This window comes from Bacillus rossius, chromosome 6, assembly GCF_032445375.1.
Source record: "Bacillus rossius redtenbacheri isolate Brsri chromosome 6, Brsri_v3, whole genome shotgun sequence".
Taxonomy (NCBI): domain Eukaryota; kingdom Metazoa; phylum Arthropoda; class Insecta; order Phasmatodea; family Bacillidae; genus Bacillus; species Bacillus rossius.
The window spans coordinates 34,659,589-34,681,793 of NC_086334.1; the positions used below are offsets into that span (position 1 = coordinate 34,659,589).

The window sequence follows — 22,205 nt, forward strand, 5'->3', positions numbered from 1 at the left end:
TGGAAGTTATACTTCTGTGGCACAACTAAAATATTAACCTGAAACATTCAAAAACATACATTATAACACTAGAAAGGGGAGGTTTGGAGTCGGGGCTCACCGATGATTTGGCAGGCAGGTGCCCCTTGCAACGTCCTGAAATATGTCGCCTGAGTAGGTCCTAAGAAGCTAGAAAAAAGCTCTTTAAAGATTTTAAAGTAGACTTAAGGGATATTTTTTTTCTTCCAAAAGTAGTCAAATTAGCCTCATGGCTCCGAGGTCAAGCGCATTGTATGATAATCCTCCGACTCTGGTGCAATACCCTCTGGTACGGTTTTTTTAAATCTTAATTTCTCGCAATATTGTATACTATAAATTACAGAATTTTGATATATTTAAACATTTAAATTACATAATTGGGTTAGGTTTTGAATGAAATAAACATTTAGAAAATTCTGGCAAGTAATTATCTACGCTGCTTTTTATTTATTATCAGAAAAAAAACATTTGTTTTCCATTTTACATTAAAATTACATTTGTTTTAGTGAAAAATTACAGCAGACACGTAACCGGACGCTATTCACAAATGTAGAGACTGTTACAAACCGTAGGATAAGTATAGTAATGACCGACCTTAGGGGATTTTAAACAGCTGCCGGAGTCGTGTGCTCTGAACGCACGAAATAGGATATGTAAAGATAAAAGGATTAAATGGGGGTATAATGACAGCAAAAAGTTGCTTATCGATGCTATTGAAGGACAAAAGATAAAATCACCTACCACGTTCTACAGCAAAAACAATTCAAAAATGTATCATTTAAAACAATTTCTGTTTAAATGTATTAATTTTATTAATTACAGTTGACATATAGGACTACTAAACTGAATATATTAATTTTAAATATATATACTTACATTTAAATTACGTAATTTATATTTTTATATTGCTGAAAAAACGAATAAATAAACAATACTAATTAGCGTCGAACCCTAGCCCACTGATTGCCAGACGATGCGCTTGAACACTGCGCCACGCCGCTGACTTAACGATTAAAGAAAGAAAAATACCTCAAAATCAACTTTAAAAGCTTTAAAGAGCTTTTTGTGTCTTCCGAGGGCCCACTCAGGCGAGATATTTCAGGACAAGCGACGAAAAACGGATAAAGAACAACGTAGTCTTTGCAATCAGTGCCTCGCCTGACGAAGAGGACATATACCAATCAACCCTGAAGCGCCGTCAAAGCTCTGTGTTGTCTTCGCCGTCACCTCACGCTGTTGTTGATTTGCGTGCTATCCTCTGTGTTCAGTTATCGTTGTGTGTCTTTTTCGTTGCTATTTTACTGACGAGAATATCACGTCCTAAATCTATGGTTACGGTTTACGTAAGTACCTCGTTTTTTTAATGTTATTATATTAGTTTATTCTATTTTTAAAATGGTTATTTGACTGCCAGGATCAGTGTTGATTCCTAGGTTAATATAATTTTTGGGTCATGTATATTAATTAGCAAAGCTAATCAATTTCAGGTCAAAGTATGGGTAGTTGACAAAAGCATTGAAGCCTGAATTATCATCATAAAATTAAGATATTTTACCAACGTTTGTAAGTGAACGAAAAAAATATAATTTGTAAAAATTTACTTACCTTCAATAGCTACAAAAAAAAGTAAAACGAACGAGGGAATTCATTTTAAATGTCTCGTGAATGCCGTGGTTATCAAAGACGGGTTGGTAGAAGGAGGGAAAGTAAGTGGATGTTAGTGGAGCGGCGGGGGAACGCATTGGTGAGGTAACGGAAGTACCTCGATAAAACCCTAGGAGAACAAGGTAACGTCCGCCACGTTTACCCTCTAGCAGAACTACTCCGGGTTTGTAACCGACGGAAACTGAATCCGAACTGCCTTTGCAGAAGGGTGAGTGACATTGTCGCTGCATAATATTATAATTTACGGCTATGCAAACAAATAACATGCGTTCAGGTTTATATATTTAGACTATATAGATGATAAGCATCCCTGTGAAAGCTCGAACTAGCACAGCACAAAATTGGATAGTGAACAAACCAAATGCTATATAATTCAATAAGTTCAGAGGCAAGATAATTTACGTATAATGCCAAATAAACCCTTGAGATTTCATCTGAAATTCCGAAATAAAAAATATAACATTTTTTTTTTTACAAAAAAATGTTGTTTTGTACTGTTGTTGATCCGATCAAAGTTTTGAGGCACTGAGGAACAGTATAACCAATGTAACAATAACGACAACAAATTTATTAATCCGCACGAATATGATCATTCCCAATCTCCTTCGCTATAAAAATTTTCGCTACTGCATTGAATCACAAAAACGCGTTAGATAAAAAGCGCAGGACGCAATGCAAATGCAATATATTGCGTTATTGCGAAAATGCGATTTTATCCGATCAACAAACAAAAACATAAACGATTTCATATAATATGATCATCGCCTATTCATAAGCACCACACGTACAACAGCTATAATTAACAATGTTTTTCTTTTTAAATCGACGTATTTCAGATCAATTTGTTTAATCAGAAGACTTGTATGTTTAATAAACCAAAGTTATGAAAATATAGAAATAATTGTAATACCAATACACGAGTTTAACCAACATTCGAAAAAAAAAATGTTGCTGACATGAATTTCGGTAACATCGCGATTGGCTAGTGAATCAATTAATCTTCGCAACCTGTCCATGCGCGCCATATTGATTCCAGCGTAAGGCTTCATTCGCCCACTCCCGCTTCTGGAGCAGACGACGTTTGAGGTAGGCGAGAGACCTGACAGCCCCGAAGGAGGCGAAACCCGTCGCTAGACTCACGACCGGCCACTTATTATTTTTTTTAATGTCCGTGTTCTAATTTTTATTTTATTTATTTTTTATTTTATTCCATCTCCGCACGTGGTCCCCATGGAGTCCGGAGATTGAGTACGGCGAGATGGGAAGGAAGGAGAGTGGTGTATCGTTGAAAAAGGAGTGGAGGGGGGGGGGGGGAGGAATTCGTCGACGTCTCGGAAATAGCATCCCGCGGCGCGGGAGAAGGTCGCTGACCCTGCAGTGAGACGACCCCTGTCCCCGACTCCTTAGGCTGCCCGCTTTACAGGCGCGCAGTCACTGTTATTGCGGGTCGCTCCCAGAAAATAACCATGTACGTTACTGTTTAGCTCGTTTAAGTATTTCATTTCAGCGTTAACAAAAACGCTCGCACACACACACACACACACGTACACAAACACACCTACACACACACAAGTACACAAACACACCTACACACACACACTTATACACACATCCATACGCGGGATGTCCGTTTGGTCATCACAAAAAAATAAACTCGCGAGAAAAAGGTTTTTATTGACAGTTTAAGTTTACTACGTATCTTCTTCACATTTTCACATAGCCACCACTCAGTTGCAAGCACTTTTCGTAACGCTGAACCAGTTTCTTTAACCACTGTGCATAGAATTTCGCCCCCTGCGAATGAAACGGACGCTTCGGCCATAGGCATAATGGACTCCGAATACGCAATGCGTGTAGCCTAAGTACGCGCGCTCAGTAAACATCTCCGCAAAACGTTTAAGAGTCGAAAAATGATGGCTACCGTTTTTGAAACTAAAAAACCAGTCATTTCGGATGACTTAAAGTAACGTGAGTGAACAATTACCGAAAAAATTACAATTTTCAACTGGTTTAATTTCAGTGCAGCCGACTTAGAAGGTTAGCTTTCGTGGCCAAAGTCACTGACTGTACTTCTTAGTTTATTTTATACTGGTTCGAGGCCGTGTTGTGAGTGGCTGACCCCTGGTACCGCCGGCGTGTCCGCAGGTGTACCAGATGTACCGGCAGAGGCTGCTGGCGGGCGGCAAGCTGGCGGCCGCCGTGGGCTCGTGGTCTCACTGGGGCTGATGCAGGCCGTGTTGTGAGTGGCTGACCCCTGGCACCACCGGCGTGTCCGCAGGTGTACCAGATGTACCGGCAGAGGCTGCTGGCGGGCGGCAAGCTGGCGGCCGCCGTGGGCTCGTGGTCGCACTGGGGCTGATGCAGGCCGTGTTGTGAGTGGCTGACCCCTGGTACCACCGGCTTGTCCGCAGGTGTACCAGATGTACCGGCAGAGGCTGCTGGCGGGCGGCAAGCTGGCGGCCGCCGTGGGCTCGTGGTCTCACTGGGGCTGATGCAGGCCGTGTTGTGAGTGGCTGACCCCTGGCACCACCGGCGTGTCCGCAGGTGTACCAGATGTACCGGCAGAGGCTGCTGGCGGGCGGCAAGCTGGCGGCCGCCGTGGGCTCGTGGTCTCACTGGGGCTGATGCAGGCCGTGTTGTGAGTGGCTGACCCCTGGTACCGCCGGCGTGTCCGCAGGTGTACCAGATGTACCGGCAGAGGCTGCTGGCGGGCGGCAAGCTGGCGGCCGCCGTGGGCTCGTGGTCTCACTGGGGCTGATGCAGGCCGTGTTGTGAGTGGCTGACCCCTGGTACCACCGGCTTGTCCGCAGGTGTACCAGATGTACCGGCAGAGGCTGCTGGCGGGCGGCAAGCTGGCGGCCGCCGTGGGCTCGTGGTCTCACTGGGGCTGATGCAGGCCGTGTTGTGAGTGGCTGACCCCTGGCACCACCGGCGTGTCCGCAGGTGTACCAGATGTACCGGCAGAGGCTGCTGGCGGGCGGCAAGCTGGCGGCCGCCGTGGGCTCGTGGTCTCACTGGGGCTGATGCAGGCCGTGTTGTGAGTGGCTGACCCCTGGTACCACCGGCTTGTCCGCAGGTGTACCAGATGTACCGGCAGAGGCTGCTGGCGGGCGGCAAGCTGGCGGCCGCCGTGGGCTCGTGGTCTCACTGGGGCTGATGCAGGCCGTGTTGTGAGTGGCTGACCCCTGGTACCACCGGCTTGTCCGCAGGTGTACCAGATGTACCGGCAGAGGCTGCTGGCGGGCGGCAAGCTGGCGGCCGCCGTGGGCTCGTGGTCTCACTGGGGCTGATGCAGGCCGTGTTGTGAGTGGCTGACCCCTGGCACCACCGGCGTGTCCGCAGGTGTACCAGATGTACCGGCAGAGGCTGCTGGCGGGCGGCAAGCTGGCGGCCGCCGTGGGCTCGTGGTCTCACTGGGGCTGATGCAGGCCGTGTTGTGAGTGGCTGACCCCTGGCACCACCGGCGTGTCCGCAGGTGTACCAGATGTACCGGCAGAGGCTGCTGGCGGGCGGCAAGCTGGCGGCCGCCGTGGGCTCGTGGTCTCACTGGGGCTGATGCAGGCCGTGTTGTGAGTGGCTGACCCCTGGCACCACCGGCGTGTCCGCAGGTGTACCAGATGTACCGGCAGAGGCTGCTGGCGGGCGGCAAGCTGGCGGCCGCCGTGGGCTCGTGGTCTCACTGGGGCTGATGCAGGCCGTGTTGTGAGTGGCTGACCCCTGGTACCGCCGGCGTGTCCGCAGGTGTACCAGATGTACCGGCAGAGGCTGCTGGCGGGCGGCAAGCTGGCGGCCGCCGTGGGCTCGTGGTCTCACTGGGGCTGATGCAGGCCGTGTTGTGAGTGGCTGACCCCTGGCACCACCGGCGTGTCCGCAGGTGTACCAGATGTACCGGCAGAGGCTGCTGGCGGGCGGCAAGCTGGCGGCCGCCGTGGGCTCGTGGTCTCACTGGGGCTGATGCAGGCCGTGTTGTGAGTGGCTGACCCCTGGTACCGCCGGCGTGTCCGCAGGTGTACCAGATGTACCGGCAGAGGCTGCTGGCGGGCGGCAAGCTGGCGGCCGCCGTGGGCTCGTGGTCGCACTGGGGCTGATGCAGGCCGTGTTGTGAGTGGCTGACCCCTGGCACCACCGGCGTGTCCGCAGGTGTACCAGATGTACCGGCAGAGGCTGCTGGCGGGCGGCAAGCTGGCGGCCGCCGTGGGCTCGTGGTCGCACTGGGGCTGATGCAGGCCGTGTTGTGAGTGGCTGACCCCTGGCACCACCGGCGTGTCCGCAGGTGTACCAGATGTACCGGCAGAGGCTGCTGGCGGGCGGCAAGCTGGCGGCCGCCGTGGGCTCGTGGTCTCACTGGGGCTGATGCAGGCCGTGTTGTGAGTGGTTGACCCCTGGTACCGCCGGCGTGTCCGCAGGTGTACCAGATGTACCGGCAGAGGCTGCTGGCGGGCGGCAAGCTGGCGGCCGCCGTGGGCTCGTGGTCGCACTGGGGCTGATGCAGGCCGTGTTGTGAGTGGCTGACCCCTGGTACCGCCGGCGTGTCCGCAGGTGTACCAGATGTACCGGCAGAGGCTGCTGGCGGGCGGCAAGCTGGCGGCCGCCGTGGGCTCGTGGTCTCACTGGGGCTGATGCAGGCCGTGTTGTGAGTGGCTGACCCCTGGCACCACCGGCGTGTCCGCAGGTGTACCAGATGTACCGGCAGAGGCTGCTGGCGGGCGGCAAGCTGGCGGCCGCCGTGGGCTCGTGGTCGCACTGGGGCTGATGCAGGCCGTGTTGTGAGTGGCTGACCCCTGGTACCACCGGCTTGTCCGCAGGTGTACCAGATGTACCGGCAGAGGCTGCTGGCGGGCGGCAAGCTGGCGGCCGCCGTGGGCTCGTGGTCTCACTGGGGCTGATGCAGGCCGTGTTGTGAGTGGCTGACCCCTGGCACCACCGGCGTGTCCGCAGGTGTACCAGATGTACCGGCAGAGGCTGCTGGCGGGCGGCAAGCTGGCGGCCGCCGTGGGCTCGTGGTCGCACTGGGGCCGCTGGAGCCGGTGTTCCCGGCCGTGTGGCGGCGGGGTCACCGTGCAGAGCCGCGAGTGCCGCTACAAGGAGCCCAGGTCAGTGACTCTGCTTTATTCCCGTTTCTAATATTATTGCATATTCACATTTTAAACATTTATTTACATTTGTATATCATGAGATAAAATCACACAAAAAAATTAAAGTTCTGAACCACCTAATACAACAATAAAACATAACTTTGAATTGATATACTTTCGAATCGGGAAGCTCAAATCTATTTTTTTTACGATTTTATAATTTAATATTTTTATATTATTTAAATTATTCATTTATAATTCATATAACCTTTAATTAATATGTCTTCAAAAGTTACACGTGGGAAAATATGTTCGGGAAGGATAGCTGATTTAATTAAATATATTTATATTTGTTACTACTTTTTACACTTTTAATTAGTTAAGTTACAACACTGAAAATGTCTGTCCACAAATTAATCACTCTTTCAATTACTCCACAGTTAACTCTCCCCACTGTAGCTCGACCAGACAGTGGCTCTCTCTACTGACCGTTTCTTACCGCGCACGTCTGTTCCAACACACTGCCTTGCACTTCTCACTCGTCCGTCGCACACAACACAGTTCCGATGCATCATTCTCCGCACACAAAGCCCGTCTCTCGGCGTCCACTTTCGCTCGCCTAAGGATCACTCACTCTCTTCACTGCACTGCCTCGGAGGCTGGCGTCGCCGTTTTCATACCTCTTAGCCCCCATTATGGAACGTTCTTGCCCTCTTTGAAGTGTTTCGTCATCAGTGTCGAATTGACACCTGAAGCTCCTAGAACAATGGCGTCCTTCCTCTTCACGTAGGCGGCGAATGGGAAAGTGCCGAAGCCTCCAATTTTTTTTTCGAATTAAATGTTTTTAAGTAATGAAATATACAAATAGATTGTGTATTTGCTTTTGTATTTTTTCGTAGTTAAAAGTACCCATAATACATGTAGTAGTCGATGAAACTGTTTCAATTCCGGCCAGTCATGAGCAGAAAATAGCAGCTCGAATACAGGGAGACCCCATACGGACAATACGATCTAAATCATCGAGCCAGATATGACAATAGGTCTGGAGAGATTCCTGATCGCCCTAAGCATTACTAAGGTTGATGAAATGTTCCAGTAAGGGTGGCCAACCTCGAATCAAAAATTAAAGGTTTTTGAAGAAGGGTGAACTAATAGCTAACTGTGTACCAAACGTTTGGGTAACCCAGTATGAAACTACTCCACCTCACGAGAACAATTTAACACCACTGAGATCTGAACTAGAACAGTTATTTAAGTGCGCTATCAATAGAACGTTACATTTGAAAAAGCAGAATAAGTAACTGCTTATCTACGAAAAATAAAAGGGACGTTTCGTCTTGGCGGATACTGACCTAGCCTACCATTGCATTTACACAGGCAATGAAGAACCAATGCGTCAGGTCCCATGACGGTTGCCTTTGGCAAAGCAAGAAGAGACTGAGACGATGATTTAACATGTGACAAAGTGTGGGGTAATAGAGCCATAAAAGAGTTCGTGGGCATCCCCAGTCGTTCTGGTAGCAAAGAAGGCTGGTAAACTGAGGTTCTGTGTGGACTTCTGTAAGTTGAATGGCATCACCAAAATATGACAGCTAACCCATTCCACGAATTGATGACATCCTGTACACACTTGCTGGCACCCAGTGGTTCTCGACACTGGTCTTGAAGATATGGACATATGATGTGGACGCTGCGTAGAAGATTGCGGAGACATTCCTAGAGGTTATGGAACTGACGAATGTTTCCAGTCCCTACGCATTGTCCCCGATGACTTGGTACGTCAACGTATAGTCAGGGGTGTGTTAGTGATACTGAAGCGGGATGATAAATGCGACGCTCACTGGTACTTCTAGAGCGGTATCGTCTCTAAGAGCAAGGCTTTGAAATGGTGCGGAGTCTTCTTGGTGTGCATAGGGAACCCATGATATTTAAGTGGTAACCATAATAAACGAAGATAAAGGTAAGACGCAAGTTATTTGAGTGCTTTCAAGAATCTGTACCAGTGTTTCACATATAAAATTTATTCTGAAATGACGCTTTATTTGTGTAATTTTCACTGTTATAAAAATTCAGTTGAAAGGTAAATACGGAAACAGTGCTCCAGCGTATTCATAAATGCTCTCGTAAAGAGACCCCGCTCGGATTATGTCGAGTAGTTTTCAAATCACGTGGCTTCTCCTGGAGCCCTGCACACAGCGTGGGGAAGCCTACAACTCACGTAGTTTCGGTTCCCTACCACGTTCGTGCAACTTCGGATTTCTCTCAAAAATTGAAATTAAAAAAAAAGTCGAAGGGTTAGATTAGGTCAGGTCAGTCACAACATGCTTGTTTTCATTGTAAACTTCTGATTTAGCGGCTGAAGTGGCGTTAGTACCAAAACGCAAAACTTCGGAAATCTTGGGAAATTCTTGCAGGGAACCGAAACTACGTGAGTTGTAGGCTTCCCCCACAGCGTGCGTGCGTGCCCGTGGTCGCTGGGCAGGCTTCTGGCGCCACCGCCCCGCGCCGCTGGTGTTTGCTCAGCTGCGGGCAGTAATTCCGTCGGAGAGTCGCGCCCTCCGTATCTCTCTCTCCCCGTCGGAACGCACCCCGCGCATGCCGGAGCCCTCGGTCGACTCCGTCGCGGTGCGTCCTGTCCTCTTTACAGTGTTCACAAACTTCTGTCCCTGGCTATCCCAACACCATTGCACCGGGGGAAAAAATAAATTTGTGACCGCTTCGAAATATTTTTTTAAATGTTTACCTTGCCAAATAATTTTTTAGCTTTGAAAAAATTATGATAAATATTAGCCATAACCTTTTTTTTATGACAAAAGACTTTAAGTAAAAATACACCAGGACAAACGATTTATAAATTTTAGGACCAAATGAAATGAGGAAAAAACTGAAATGTTCTTTGATAGCGAAATAATTGAGGAAGTACTCGACCATGGCCTATGTACTAAGAAGCACTGCCAGAATATGTGACTTCGGTTAAACCAGACTGGCTGAAATGCAATTCTCAAACCGCGCAGAATTTTTTTTTGTTGTAACTTTACTAAAGATTCCTTTGGAAACCAGTTGTCAAGAAATAGTTTGTAATACTGCAAAAAAATGTATTCCAACTTTGAACAAACCCATGGTTAGGGTAATTTTTGCATGTATAAAATACGTTTTTAGAGATAGCACTGAGTACGTCTTACAAAATTTGGCGTATAATTTTATATTTTATTTGAATTTTCATTCAAGCCTATTTTTTTTTCAAACCATGAAAAAGATAATAGACTATCCAATAATTGAACTTTCTTTTGTATGATTATGCTTATCATAACTATTGGAGGTACTGGAACAACACAAATCATAAATGCCCGTGTAAGAATCTGAACACTGTGTTTTCTGCGAACACTATTTTGTAGCGATACAGTTATCCAGTTGTTTTCACGTTAACTTACACATTTATAAACATCTGTAATTTTACGTGAATATTAGTGTTCCATTTACGGAAACAAATAACGATGCAATGTCCAACTGTGCCGCCTTTCTCCGTCGCGATGGCTTCTCGCCCGACGATAACAGCGGCGGGACGTGTTTTGCGTGTCGGGAGCCGCTGAACGCGAGCCGGCCCTGCAGCTGCACCTGCAGCTGCGCGCTCGGGCCCAGCTAGCGTTCCGGGAAGCTCCCCGCCGGGACATTAAGGCCCTGCGACACCTTCTAGATGTCTGCTCACAGATCTTTACTTCATATTTACGTTCTGCGCGGTCTAACTTTCTGAGTGGCTCAACTTTCACGAGTTAAAAAAAAAAAGTATACTATATACATCAGATACTTCGTGATAATTATCTAGTAAAGTTGAATTTTGAACTTTTTTTCTGTTGTATGGAGGAGGAGAATGAAATTGAATAAAAAACCGTTACTTTTTATGTTTAAAGTTATTTTTACCTACCCACTATGTGATGTGGTTTAATAGAAAAAAAATATTTAATTTTACCTAGGCTTTTAAAATCATCAGAATTTTTATGATTTTAAAAGGCTATAATAAAATTAAATATATATATATAGTTAAATAAATTGTATCCCTTACCAAGCAGTAGCCACCGGTATAGACGTTAAACCTTAAAATATATATTTTTAAATTCTACTTTATTTTATTTGTTATTTGGAGAAGAAAATTAATCATGTCACGGAACATTGAAACTGCCCATTATGGAAGTGATTTTGTGGAAATCATTAAAAAAAATAAATACAACCTACATCAGAATGGAATTTGATCTCCGGGTGCTCCTAAATAGGTGTGCACCATTTTGCAGCTGCGCTAACTCGCTCAATGCCTGCACTAGGGGCACTTTCCGGTGACGTCATGGCCGTATAACTACGTTCTTGGAATGATTCTTGAATCGAAACAAGATTGATTCAACATAGAATCGTGGACATATGTCATGGTTTACGCAGGTTAACAGAGACTTTTTTTTTTGAGCGAGTCCTCCAGTACTCGCCAGTTATTTGTAAGCATATAACCTTGGTAACGAGCAAATTCAGGTGTTTTCGTGTTGTCCGTGTTGTAAATTAACTAATACAACGAAACGCAGACACGGAATTCAGCACTCAATTCTTTAAAATTATGCCGAGCGTGATAAGTATACTGATAAATTTAATAATTGCTTTTTAAGTACCAAATTTTCTGGACGCGAATCACGCACGTACTTTCTGCGCCCAACGCTAGAATCACGTGGGTCCGTCATCTCCACGGGACATCGGCACCGTGGTTACACATTTCCATTCACGGAATTACTCGTACTAAATGCCGTGTACCGAGATCTAAGATGTTTACACGTCAAAAATCAGGAACGGATAACCTAGACGAATACACAAAACACACGGAGAACAAATAATTTTAGCAGGCTTTCACGGCCATTGTCTGAAGTAGCTTGGCTTCTGGGTTGTAGTCGTGTCCTTGGCGAATAATGCACCGACGTTTCGGTCAACATGGCAGTCGCCATCATCAGGGAGCTGTTACCGACACTGCCTACTGAAGGTAACTGCTCCCTGATGATGGCTACTGCAATGTCGACTCGAAACGTCGGTGAATTATTCGCCAAGGACACGGCTACTACCCAGAAGCCAAGCTACTTCACACGGAGAACAAAGCCAGTATTCAGTTGTGGTTAAATGTGTTAAGTGCTTGGACAACACAGATGATTCAGTAGAGGGAGTTTAGTCATTTTAATAGGCAGAGAAAAAGAACAGTAAATACCCGGTTACCATGGTAAAGTTTAACGGTGTGACCGGCGCGACTGGGGGGGGGGGGGGGTGGAGGGTAGGAGCAAGCATGCCGGCGTGTATATACGCCCTAGTGATTTAATTCCTCCTGCGCTCGCAGCCACTGACGCTCTCCAGACGTGCCGAGGCGTTGTACGGCCGGCGCGCAGATAAGGCTACACACGAGGGTTAGCAGCCAGAGGAAGACGCTCGCTGCCCAGACACCGCCACGCACGACACAGCCGTCCGGCTAGCTGGTGGCAGCCGCGGCACACTCAAAACATTTCCCGTACATTCACAAAAGATTCAATTGGAAACAACGTGTCGAGAAATACATCGTAACTTTGGTACAACACTAATATTTTTAATGTGATAGTGTATTTGTCTGTTTGTCCTTCTTTCACGCAGCAACGGAGCAACGGACCGACATGATTTTTTGCATTTATATAGTGTATGGGCCGAAGAGTGACATAGACTACGTATAATTATGAAATTCCATCCCGCAGAAAGCGAAAAATGGGCAAATTAAGTTTGATGACACAAAATCATAAGAGGTCGGCCATAGACACACAAACAGTGAGTTTGTGTCATTTCTCTATGTCCGCCACACGGTCATATAGTAAGGTCCGGCAACTTCCTCTCCTCCTCCTTGGCGAATCCCATCCGCTTAGCAAAGCTCGTGACTGTTAGCGAACTAAAGGCGCTAATAACAGTTTAGTTTATAACTTCATTGGTAGATGACGTTGCCTTGAATTTGTAACGTGCTATAGTTTGGTGCGTCCGTGATATCTTGCCTATGGGTTACCTGCCTTCCATAAAATGAAGATAAATATTGGCGTCCCGGTTCTGCTGATGCGTAGCCTTGTTGCACCGAGATTGTGCAATCAATGGGACTTTAAAATAAAAATTTACCGCTCTTAAATTTTTCAATTTACCGTGCATGTCATACAGACTTGAAACTCGGTAGTGATGTTTTTTTATATTATGATGTATTAAGCCCGGACAACGCCGGGTATTTCAACAAGTTCATGCGTACTTATATGAAATACGTTTTTCTATATAACACTGGGTATTTCTTATGAAAATTTGCGCTTTATTTAATATTTTAATTGATTTTCCATTCAAACATTATTATTTTTAACCATGGAAAATATACTCGAATATTAAACAGTTGACTTTATTTTGTTGTATAATTAATACTGCAAAGGTAATCAGGGAACGGTTTACAAATAACTTTGTCTGCGCGACAACTCAAATCTTAAATGCGCGGGTAAGAATCCGATCCCAGTATTACTGCGAATACTGTTTTATAGTGATGCAGTTGTTTTTTTTCATATAAATGTACAAATCTACACATTCCCGTAAATTTTGCATGAAAATTTCTGTTTCATTTACAAAAAAAATAATTACAGTGTATTGGTACGTAATATTTAGTTTTTTGTTTTGTTTTGTAACGCGAGTTGTTGTAATCCCGAAGAAGAATAAGATTGGGAAGATTCGCTAGTGGCGAACGAGTGCCTTGACTGAACCCAGCCAGTTCAAGTTCAAGTTCCGCGACACTAGAGGTCGGCGTGGTGGCCTTGCGAGCCTTTTAGAATGCGTGCTGCCTCCTCCTCCCCCCCCCCCCACGGAAGCGTATTTATAGATGTCGTCGCTGGGTCATTGGCCTTGGCCATTCGTCAGCCAATCGGATCACGGACACCGATCCGCAGGACGTTCTTCGTAAAGACATTTGCCCAAATGCGAGCAAATCAGTTCCTGCGTAATTAACGCTCACTCTAGTGCTTGGCCATTCCTCGGATTAACAAACCTATAGACCATGGACTGGGTGCTTTTATGCCAAAACACAGAGTATGTGTGTGTGTATATATATACATACATATACACACATTCGCATGTTTACTATAACTTCATTAATCCCTCAAAACATTTCTCTTATAATTTTTCTTTACATAGGCCCTACCATTAAAATGTGACAGAAAACCTCTCTGTCTGTCATTAAAAAAACAGTTTTGTTTGACCAAACAATGTATTATTTTTTTCATTTAAATAAAAATTCTAAATTGATACAGTTAAATATTAATATTTTAAAGCGAAATTTAAAACCTGAGATATTACGTTTTGTTATTTGCGTAAACATTTAAAAATAAAATATATTTTTTAAATTTATAATAATTAATATATTGAAACAATTTGTAGAGTTATATAACAGTTATACTATACATGAATAAAAGGTAGGTATAAACTATATATTCATAAACAGATTTTAATGATATCGAACGTAAAAAGAAATAAAATAATTTTTTATAATTATTTTTTACTTTTGGAATATAGTTATACCAGTAGACGTCTTATGGGTTTCGAAAGGGAAGATACTTTAGACTAAAGTAAATCAAAGCTTACATTCTAAACGCAGCACGTGTCCATTCATTACCCAGGATTCGAAACCATGGCCCCACGCACTGATATAGCCGCCCCAGCCGGCTGACTGCATTACGGAGGTCGGTTTCAATTGGACCCAGCTGTGCAAGACAGTAACAACCAACAATTGTTTATTTCTTAGCCTTTTACCACTAAATGCAGCTGAGGTTTTCTTTAAATAACACTGTCCACATCCATATAGAACATGCTACCATTCTGTTCGTTACACTGAAATTTTTTTTGTAAATGGAACATAAATATTCATTGAACCTTTGTAAATTTGTACATTTACATGAACACAACTGAATCACTACAAAATAGTGGGTTCGTATTTTTACCTGGGCATTTATGCTTTGTTTTGTCCCAGTACCTCCAATAGTGAAAGTTATTTGTAAACAGTTCCACTGAATAGCTTTCCAGTATTAACTGCCGTATTAATAAGCATAATAAAACAACATAAAATCCAATTATTGAATATTTGAATATTTTTTCCATGGTTAAAATATTATGCTTCAATTAAACATAAAAAAGAATATATGCGCTATTTTTCGTATTAGATACTCTCTAATATCTCGATAAACGTATTTCATATATGCAAAATAACAGTAGACATGGGTTTTACAATTATAAAATATTATTTTAGTATTGCGAACTATTTCTTGGCTTTCTTTTGTAAAAGTGCAGAATTTTATTTTTCTGTGTATAATTCTCGCCATTATGCCCAGAGACTTAAGGTGAAGGGACATCCAAAATTATGTGCCCCGAGCCACTCTATTACCGACTAAGTGCTAATTGGTTCGAGTCATTCCGTGTGTTGGGACTAAACTCACAATATATAAAAAACATATACTTCCGTACTTTTGTGCTCGTGGTCTATTCGACCCAGCCTGGAGATTACGATTAAAGATTCAAGTTACCTCGATGGAGTTACGTTTCCGGATGCGGCAAGTCAACTTTCACTCGGACATAGTTAAACCTGGTGTGGTTTTCAAAAGCGCTTTTAAACACACAATCAAATTGAACCTATGTACTTCGACCTGTGACCCATGTTTTCACAGTTAGCTGAAGAGATCCTTCAACAACAGATAATAATTCGTCGATCTTAAGTCTGGAATAGTGGACGTGTACAAAACGTTAGTTAGGAAATACTCCTCACAATGATCGCTTAGTTACTCGGGCTGGCGGTAAATACTCGAACTCTATAAGGTCGATCGGTGCTGTATCACAGAATGTGACGAAAATAAGAATGGTTCATTTATGAGCGCTGAATGTATCCCTACCACGGTATGATTCGCACGTTTGGCGAAAGAGAGACTCATATGCAGGTTTGATTCCCTGGGAGTTGGTTCCTTCTTGCACAGCTCGGTCCAGGCTACGCAGATAGGCGATGCCTACGGGAATGCGACAAGGGACGGATCCTTGGCCTGGACCTTCGTGCCTGCCCCGTCCAGACGATGACCTCGGCCGTCGACCTCTCGTCTCCCCCCACCCTCTCCCCCTCCCCCTCCCCCTCCCCCTCCCCCTCCCCCGGCGGTTGGCGAGACGACGTCCGCGCGCGAATTCAGATTTATGGCTTTCGCGCCTCGGATCACTTGACCCCTGTTCGCCGTGGGACATCGATTCTTATTGACGACGACGCGTCGGCGCGCTTTGGCCTCCTTGGAGCGCGCGCGCGCGAGGTCGACGATCGCCGACTTCTCGCGGCTCGCTCCTGTCGGATCGCTTCAGAAGTGTTGTTTCTCCTTCTTCTTCTTCTTCTTCTTCTACTTTCGGCGCGCTGAAGTTCCACTGTATGATCGTCGGCTGAAATCACGACGGCGCTGAGATCCCGAGGGCCTGCTTCACACGAGTGAGTTCCGACGCCCCTGCACGCTGTCGGACAGGACACGCCGCGCTGGTCCGACGGGCTGAGACCCTCCCCATCGTCCATCAAGAACTCGTTGTGCTCGTGTCGCCGCACGCGATGCCCCGACGACTGTCTTAAAAAAAAATAACAATGTCAACTTGCTTCGTGCGTTTGGTTAATTAAAAGCCAAAGAACTGTGACCCACAAACATCGGCACTCCATGAAGCTCTCCGAAAACTGGAGTAGGCATTTTTTTTTCAAGGTCGTAAATCAGCGACACGTTGTCTTTAAGAACCGCGTGATTAAAAAAACGATTTCATATTAACAGAAATTCCAAAACTGTATAGGTCTACCACATGATTTCATGCTTTAGTAAATGCTCGGAATGCAACATTTTTTTTTCTTTAAGTTCATAAAGAAACATCAAATAAGGACTTGTTACGTGAAAAAAGGCTTTTATAAACATTTAAATATGGTTTTATTAATACTTATCTAAATTCACGTGCAAAAAAATTAGAAGCAAGTTTATTGGGATTCTACTCTTTTAAGAGGTTATTTACGACACGCTGCTCTGTGTAGGCCTCAAATTTCACGCTCCTCTCAAAACGTAGAGGCCTTTCTGGCTGTTTTTTTCCCTGTTCATGCAGACACTAAGGACAACTTTTATCCTTCAGTCGCATGTCTGTCTTAAATTTATTTTCTCTAATTTTAATTTCATTTTTGTAATTTCAAGCACCAGGCTACACTACTAGCATCCGCGCGTTTCTTTCTCTTGTGTGATTGGACCCGTCGTTGATCATCCGACACGCATTTGCCTCGAACCAGCGGTAATCATTCAGCCACTGGTCGTTCAAATACCACGATGGTCGGCAAAAAGACTGAGTTGGCGTCTAACACAATCGGCAGCCCACGATTAGTTTAACATCTCACCAGAACGGGTCTTGCCTGGTAGTGAAATAAAATATATACCGCGAAACGTAAGTGTGATTATTGTTTAGAGATTGTCCTTAAATTAAGTATCGCTCTACTATGAACATTATTTATACTTATTTATACTTCATAATTATACAAAATGTTTATGTAAACTAACGGCTTTTCTTCATTTGGTAGTGACATAAAAGCGTTGCCATCATAATAACGGGAATATAGCACGAAATAAAAATCTGTGTTAATTGCGGGAAGGGTTGAAGACCATTTTCTGGACCTCCCAACCAGAGTCAGATAGTCTCACGTCAAGGGATAAGAAAAAGTCGTGATTTATGATGCATAATTAGGTAAAGGCGCGGCCCGCGCTAGCAACGGACGTCAAAAAGACACTAAAGATACTAATGAGATTTTTTTTCCTGGGGTGCTCTATGGTATTATTTTCTTCATCAAAAGAACTTTTTCAATACGATATAGGGAGAAGTCTTTTCGTAACCTTTAAACCACAAACCAATTGAAATTTGAACAAGATTTGCGTTGCAATAGCTTTCCATTATATGCATTGACGTAAAGCCGAAATACCAAAGCTTATTCTTATTTTGGAAGCAAGCAACTTGGCATTCGCATTTGAATTACCTCAACAGACAGCACTTAAAAAAACATTTTGGTCTGGGATCATAAACTAAATGTATTTTGCAAAAAATCTTTTAACCCCATGCCCTCTTCGGCTGGTCTGTCGATATAGCGAAACACAAGGCACACAACAGAACACCACAAGGGATATCTATTCCGTGTACTGTGCGCCCAAGAAATAAATAATTCCGTACTTGTGGTTGTGTACTTTTGCACCTTGCCGCCCCAGACATCGTAATCTTTCGACATCGAAGCGCGCCCTTCGCAATCGTTGCGGACAGCCGGCCGGAAACAATGGGCATCGCAACAGAATGGCCGTGACGAATGCCCTCAGAATGCGGGTGTTAGTTCCGAGAGACGCCACACAATGGTGGGCGGCGCTGCGAGCCTCGGGCTTCCCTCCACAGAGAGCAGCACGGTCGGCGTCCCCGTCCATTGTTGGCGTGCTCCGGCATGGCGGGTCGAATTGAGGTTATGTCCCCAGGGCGCACAATGCAAGCGTCCGTTGCAGTGGAAGTGCATCAGTCCAGGTGGGCGAAGAGAGAGAGAGAGAGAGAGACAGAGACAGCTAGAGAGAGAGACACACTTCGTGACTTCAAATAACTTATCTCGTCAAGGTAAATTACCATTGACTCCTTGGCCAATCCGATCACCGCGGTTGAAATACCGCGAAAGGTAGAAGAAACGTTGGTCACGTACATTTATGGCTATTTTCCAGACACAATACCCAAGTTGTGTTCGAATTCATTGATTCACGTCCTCGTTTATATTCGAGGCTAATTTTACATTGGCCTTTGTTTCTTTTGTGATGAATACTGCATTATCGTGTTAAAAATAATAATTTTTAACTTTTTGTTTTGAACTCCCGATAAATGATTTCTCTTTCTTGAATGTTGTTCATGAAAAATATCAAACCACGCCGTAATTTATGCGTAGTCACTTACATAAATCATCGGTTATATTATTACAGTGATAACGAGGCAGGTTGCATTGATCAAAAACGTTCGGCCACGCCGTTTGGAACATAGCGACAGGAACCCCAATTTAGTAATTAGTAGACGCCTGGAAGCCTGACCTTAGGCTATACGCAACGCGTAGACGTCACGCGGATCGTCCAAGAATACTTTCAACGCACTACGATACGTTCGTAAGAGATCGCCAGTCAACGTTGCGTCGCTGTGAAAACTTATGTCCTGCTAGCGAGCTTTTTCTGTAAGTACTTGTTAAGGCGTTTCTGTATTACACAAACCAGTAAACGGGCTTGCGGAAATCACGTATTCTCTATTGTGTTCATAGAGGGTTGATAGGGTACTACCAAAGTACAATAGGATCTCAGGAATATCTGAATACTATATTTAAGTTTTAATGAATTCACATTATTTAAACGTGCTTTTTTTTCCTTTTATGGATACAAAAAAGTAAAAAAAAAATGTAGATATTACCGTGCATTTATAACTCACATTAAAATATTGTAGATCTTATAATCTTAAAGCGATGATGTTCTGAGTACTTTAAACGGAAATTATAATACTGTGATATAATCCACTTTCATTCTTTAGTTATGATAAATACTATAGTCTAAAATAAGTAACATTTGTTTACTTACAACATATTTAATTTAACCACTGGCATATGTAACTTAACATGAAACATAAAAATTTATAGATTAGTAACATAATATTATTAAAATCATATATTTATATGACAAAGAAAATAGCTACTGAAATGACAAAATTTTTGTTATTATTTTACAGCTATTCCAGATTAAAAAAAAAAAACAGTTTTCTAGACCACAAACACAATATTTAGAGAGGTATTTTTTCTGTATTTATAATATTATTTTTTATTATAATAATATGACATTTAACCTTTTATTTTTTTTTCGAAGAAAAAAAAATCGCTTCTGTCTCGAATCACGAGAATGAACAATATTTTAAGATTGCAAAGGTGGACTACGCACTATATCTACTATTACATTAGAATAATATAGTCACATTTTTAAGTAATACGTGTCTTATTCTTAGTGTGAAGATTTAGAATATACGTACATAAATTCAACTTTAATATGACATTGAATTAATAAGGCTTAAATACAGTAATGATATTTTGATTAATATTTTTTATCATTCGGGTTTTAATAACGATTGTTTTGTAGGCAGTGGTAATAACTGCATCTGGTAAACCAAAAAAACTAATGGACGAGTTTCTTCATAGCATGTTGATTGGAGCGCTATCTACCGAATCTATTCTAGATTGTTTTTTTCCTGCAACTCGCAGTTTGGTCCTGTGCAGTTTATTCCCACGCTTACGCACAGTCGGTTACGGGCAGGCTCTGGCGGAGCGAGCAGCAACGAAACGTGGCACGTAACGACTGATTACACGTCGTAACGCTTGCGGTTTAGACGCACGATGCGTGGTGCCTCCCACAAGGCCTTCCAAATTAAAAATTATCTCCCGGTGGCCCCTATCATTTCAATTGGAGCGTGATCCAATCCGGGCCGTTCCTCTAGTCAGGGGACCTGTTCTCCCCCGAACAATTAAGGCGAGGAAGAGTTACCGCCGGTCGAAAACTGATTGGGAACAAATTGGTGGAATTTTTTTTTCTCCTGTACCGCACAATGTGTTCGCCGTGGTTGTTACGTGGCCGTTAGACATTTCCGGAACTAAAATTACTTCTAAGTGAAAGCCTGCAACTACTGCCGGCGAGGCAAACTACAAATCTCTCTGTGTGCTTGATGGTGCGGGAACTAAGCACCGTCGACATTATAAAGTACATTGCAAAGAAACTTCAATCTGATTCATAATAACTATCGCCATCAGTAAACGGAACCCAACTATTGCAGTGCTCGTAATCCTTTTTAACAGAAAAAGAAAGAACATTTCTTAAGGACTTATTAAATATAAATTTTAAGGGATATTCTCAAGGAACTTCAACAAAAATTATCTATATTCACCGCATTATTTTAAGTAGAACATTACTAGTCTTGCCTTAATAGGTTACATAGAGTTTTTACAGAAAGGCCAAAATTATTTTGACAATTGATAGGCGATCGTCACTGTTCCATCAAAAGTGTGGTGTCACATGTTAATCAATTATAGTAAAAAAAAATACTTAATTTCTTTTATTTGACAAGAACAGTGTTAATTTTCGATTGTTGTATTTTTATAGAGTTTACACTTGATAAACTGCTGAATGTTTCCAGAGGAAGATTTTATTTTATTTTAAAACTGTCTTTACAGATACTTCAGATGCAGTAATGTCAGTCTCCAAATGGGGCCTTCTCTCAATTCAAGTATTTTGGCAGCAAGCTACTATTTTACCCTTAAATGCAAAAATTGATAAAATCTAGGACCTTTAAAAATCATTGGATAAAGTAAGGCAGATAACCTTCGATATGAAATTGGAATTTAAGGACTTCGTAAGGACTTTTAAGGACCGTACGAGCCATGTATCTTAATAATTTTTTTTGTAGACGTGCTTTATACAGTACTACATGTATAAATTTCCAGAAATTTCGAGATTATTCTAGAATATTTCAGAATGTACATCATGTTCAAGAATGTTCAAGGATATTTGAGAATGTTCCAAAATATTATAGACTATTACATAAGGTTTTAGAATGTTCTAGAATGTCCCAGGATGTTCGGGAATGTTTTATATTATCCCAGAATGTTCTGAACCATCGAAGGTACTTCCGATTACGGAATGTTCGAGAATGTTCTAGAATGTTCCAGATGATTCTGGACCATCGAAGGGACTTACTGTTCTCGAAACGTTCGAGAACGTTATAATACGTTCTAGAAAGAAAGTCCGGATTCTTCCGGAACATTCTCGAATGTTCCATTACCCTGTCGTGGTGGGGATACGTTCCTGCTCAGAAGGATGTATACATGCTATAGCGAGATGCGTGCGTCAGTATACTTTAGTAAAAATATATTTGGAATTAAACACATATTTTTCACACAATCGAAAAATATCAACAATACCCAGAGATTGCGTAGTTTTTGAACTTAGCCAATTGATTAATTTTTATCGTGTCTGAATAAGTACGCATTTTTGCCTACACATTGCCGTGCATGTCGGCACTGCGCGCAGGAACTGCAGCTCACTCTACGCCCACATCCACACAGGGCGGTAGCAGAGGTAACCGGGTCACTGGCGACAGTCGCCGGCTTTGCTCGTCGTGGCGTGAGGCGCGCTCGTAAAGAGAGACCCTTCGGCGCTGCCTTGAGTCGACAGCGCCGCCTTGATTGATGGAGTCTTCTTCAGGGTGCTGCAGTGGGGTCGGAACAGGAAAAAGGGGCGGGGGGAAGAGTGCACGCCAGGTCCGCGTCCCTCCCATTCTCGGCCGTCGATGATTGATGAGGCTGGAGCGAGAGGTGTCAAA

The 22,205-nt window shown here is 43.8% G+C and overlaps 1 protein-coding gene and 1 long non-coding RNA gene across 2 annotated transcripts in view; both read left to right on the plus strand.

Moving 5' to 3' along the window:
- LOC134533536 (uncharacterized) overlaps nucleotides 1–3,904 on the plus strand; it is a 235,396-nt gene extending 231,492 nt beyond the window's left edge. The window contains exon 3 of the long non-coding RNA XR_010075325.1: nucleotides 3,829–3,904. This is a non-coding gene — a long non-coding RNA (uncharacterized LOC134533536). The remainder of the gene's footprint in view (nucleotides 1–3,828) is intronic.
- Nucleotides 3,905–6,625: 2,721 nt separating this feature from the next.
- Nucleotides 6,626–22,205, plus strand: part of LOC134533022 (ADAMTS-like protein 4) — a 359,582-nt gene continuing 344,002 nt past the window's right edge. The window contains exon 1 of the mRNA XM_063370161.1: nucleotides 6,626–6,776. Coding sequence (XP_063226231.1) covers nucleotides 6,631–6,776 — 146 coding nt within the window. The 5' untranslated portion in view covers nucleotides 6,626–6,630. The remainder of the gene's footprint in view (nucleotides 6,777–22,205) is intronic.